Source organism: Coturnix japonica, unplaced genomic scaffold (assembly GCF_001577835.2).
Source record: "Coturnix japonica isolate 7356 unplaced genomic scaffold, Coturnix japonica 2.1 chrUnrandom455, whole genome shotgun sequence".
Classification (NCBI taxonomy): Eukaryota; Metazoa; Chordata; class Aves; order Galliformes; family Phasianidae; genus Coturnix; species Coturnix japonica.
In genome coordinates this window covers 201,999-205,569 of record NW_015439871.1, presented here as the reverse complement: position 1 = coordinate 205,569, position 3,571 = coordinate 201,999, and the positions used below count along the sequence as shown (strand labels likewise).

Below are 3,571 nucleotides of genomic sequence, written 5' to 3'. Positions count from 1 at the left end.
CAATTTTGCCATTTTTGGGTCCATTTTGGGTCTAATTTCCGCCATTTTAGGTCAAATCTCCGCCATTTTGGGTCTATTTTCCACCATTTTGGGTCTAATTTTCTCCATTTTGGGTCAATTTTTGTTCTAATTTCCACCATTTTAAGTTAAATTTGGGACAAATTTCCACCATTTTGGGTCCATTTTGGGCCCAATTTCTGCCATTTTGGGCCCAATTTGGGTCAAATTTCCTCAATTTTGGGTTTAATTTCCACCATTTTGGGGTCAATTTGGGTCAAATTTCCACCATTTTTGGGTCCATTTTGAGTCTAATTCCCACCATTTTAGGTCAAATCTCTGCCATTTTGGGTCTATTTTCCACCATTTTGGGTCCAATTTCCACAATTTTGGGTCCAATTTAGTTCTAATTTCCTCCATTTTGGGTCAATTTTGGGTCCATTTTCCACTATTTTGGGTCCAATTTCCTCCATTTTGGGTCTATTTTCCTCCATTTTGGGTCCAACTTGGGTCAAATTTCTTCCATTTTTGATCCATTTTGGGTCCAATTTCTTCCATTTTTGGTCCATTTTGGGTCCAATTTCCTCCAATTTTGTTCCAATTTCCTCCATTTTGGGTCAAATCTCCATCATTTTGGGCTCAATTTTCACCATTTTGGGGCCAATTTGGGTCCAATTTCCTCCATTTTGGGTCCAATTTCCTCCAATTTTGTTCCAATTTCCTCCATTTTGGGCCAAATTTACACCATTTTGGGTCATTTTTGGGTCAAATTTCCCCCATTTTGGGTCTAATTTCCTCCATTTTGGGTCTATTTTCCTCCATTTTGGGCCCAATTTGGGTCAATTTTCCCCCATTTTGGGTCCAATTTCCACCATTTCGGGCCCAATTTGGGTCTAATTTCCTCCATTTTGGGCCAAAATTCCCCCATTTTGGGTCCAATTTCCTCCATTTTGGGTCTAATTTCCTCCATTTTGGGTCCATTTTGGGTCCAATTTCTTCCATTTTTGATCCAATTTGGGTCCAATTTCTTCCATTTTTGATCCAATTTGGGTCCAATTTCCTCCATTTTGGGTCCAATTTCCTCCATTTTTGATCCATTTTCGGTCCAATTTCCTCCATTTCGGGTCCATTTCGGGTCAAATTGCCATCATTTTGGGTCCAATTTCTGCCATTTTGGGCCCAATTTGGGTCCAATTCCCACCATTTTGGGTCAAATTTCCACCATTTTGGGCCCAATTTGGGTCAAATTTCCACCATTTTGGGTCTATTTTCCTCCATTTTTGATCCATTTTGGGTCCAATTTCCTCCATTTTGGGTCCAATTTGGTTCTAATTCCCACCACTTTTGGTCCAATTTCCACCATTTTAAGTTAAATTTGGGTCCAGTTTCCACCATTTTGGGTCCATTTTGGGCCCAATTTCCTCCATTTTGGGTCCAATCTCCTCCATTTTTGGTCTATTTTCCACCATTTTTGGTCAATTTTGGGCCAAATTTCCACCATTCTGGGTCCAATTTCCACCATTTTGGGTCCAATTTGGTTCTAATTCCCATTTTGGGTCCAATTTCCTCCATTTTGGGTCCAATTTCCGCCATTTTGGGCCCAATTTGGGTCAAATTTCCACCATTTTGGGTCCAATTTCCTCCATTTTGGGTTTAATTTTCACCATTTTGGGCCCAATTTCCACCATTTTGGGTCAAATTTCCACCATTTTGGCCCCAATTTGGGTCAAATTTCTTCCATTTTGGGTCAATTTTGGGTCCAATTTCCTCCAATTTTGGTCCAATTTCCTCCATTTTGGGCCAAATTTCCCCCATTTTGGCTCATTTTTGGGTCAAATTTCCTCCATTTTGGGTCCATTTTGGGTCCAATTTCTTCCATTTTTGATCCATGTTGGGTCCAATTTCCGCCATTTTGGGTCCATTTTGGGTCAAATTTCCACCATTTCGCGTCTAATTTCCTCCATTTTGGGTCCAATTTCCACCATTTTGGGTCTATTTTCCTCCATTTTGGGTCCAATTTGGGTCAAATTTCCACCATTTTGGGTCCAATTTCTTCCATTTTTGGTCCATTTTGTTCCAATTTCCCCCATTTTGGGTCAAATTTCCCCCATTTTGGGTCCAATTTCCTCCATTTTGGGTCCAATTTCCTCCATTTTGGGTCCAATTTCCACTATTTCGGGTCCATTTTGGGTCCAATTTCCTCCATTTTTGATCCATTTTGGGCCCAATTTCCGCCATTTTGGGTCCAATTTCCTCCAATTTTGGGCCAAATTTCCCCCATTTTGGGTCAAATTTCCCCCATTTTGGGCCAAATTTCCCCCATTTTGGCTCATTTTTCCTTCAAACCCCCCAATTTTCCTTCAACCCCCCCATTTCACCCCAAAACCCCCCAAAACCCCCCAAAAACCCCCATTATACCAACCCCCCCTTGAAACAACCCAAAAATCTGGGTGAAAAACCCCCAAAATTGGTAAAGTCCGACAAAAACATTGGGTTCCATAAAGTTATGGGGCGTCTATGGGGTGTCTGTCTATGGGGCCGCTATGGGGCGGCTATGGGGTGTCTATGGGGCTCTATGGGGTGTCTATGGGGCTCTATGGGGTGTCTATGGGGCTCTATGGGGTGTCTATGGGGCTCTATGGGGCTCTATGGGGCTCTATGGGTCACTTCCTCTTCTTCTTAGGCCCTGCCCCACGGATGCTGTGGGGCGCCGCCTTCCTCTTCCTGCCCCGGCCGCGCTCCTCCTCCTCCTCGTATTGGCTCTCGCGGTCGGCTGTGGGGGATGGGTTTGGTTTTTGGGGTGAAATAAAGGGATTTTGGGGTCATTTGGGGGAAGACGGTGAGCATATAGACTGCTATGGATCCCGTTGACCCCATAGACTCCATTGATCCACCCCATTGGCCCCATAGACCCCATTGACCCCATAGATCCTATTGACCCCATAGACCCCATAGATCCCATTGACCCCATAGATCCCACAGACCCCATAGATTCCATTGACCCCATAGACCCCATAGATCCCATAGACTCCATTGACCCACCCCATTGGCCCCATAGATCCTATAGACCCCATAGACCCCATTGACCCCATAGATCCCATAGACCCTATAGACCCCATAGACCCCATAGGCGACTGTGGACCCCATTGACCCCATAGATCCTATTGACCTCATAGATCCCATTGACCCTATAGATCCCATTGACCCCATAGACCCTATAGACCCCATAGACCCTATTGACCCCATAGACCCCATAGACCCCATTGATCCCATAGACCCCATAACCCCATAGACCCCATAACACCATAGACCCCATAACCCCATAGACCCCATAACCCCATAGACCCCACTGATCCCATAGACCCTATTGACCCCATAGATCCCATTGACCCCATAGACCCCATAGATCCTATTTACCCTATAGACCCCATAGACCCTATAACCCCATAGACCACCATAGACCCCATAGACCCTATAACCCCATAGACCCCATTGACCCTATAACCCCATAGACCCCATAACCCCATAGCCCCCATTGACCCCATAGACCCTATAGACCCCATAACCCCATAGA

General features: G+C 44.7%; 1 protein-coding gene across 1 annotated transcript in view; it reads right to left on the bottom strand.

The window, feature by feature from the left end:
- Positions 1–2,395: 2,395 nt before the first annotated feature.
- The window catches only part of SUPT16H (SPT16 homolog, facilitates chromatin remodeling subunit), a 125,845-nt gene continuing 124,669 nt past the window's right edge, over positions 2,396–3,571 (bottom strand). Inside the window, exon 25 of the mRNA XM_032441647.1 lies at positions 2,396–2,770. Coding sequence (XP_032297538.1) covers positions 2,661–2,770 — 110 coding nt within the window. The 3' untranslated portion in view covers positions 2,396–2,660. The remainder of the gene's footprint in view (positions 2,771–3,571) is intronic.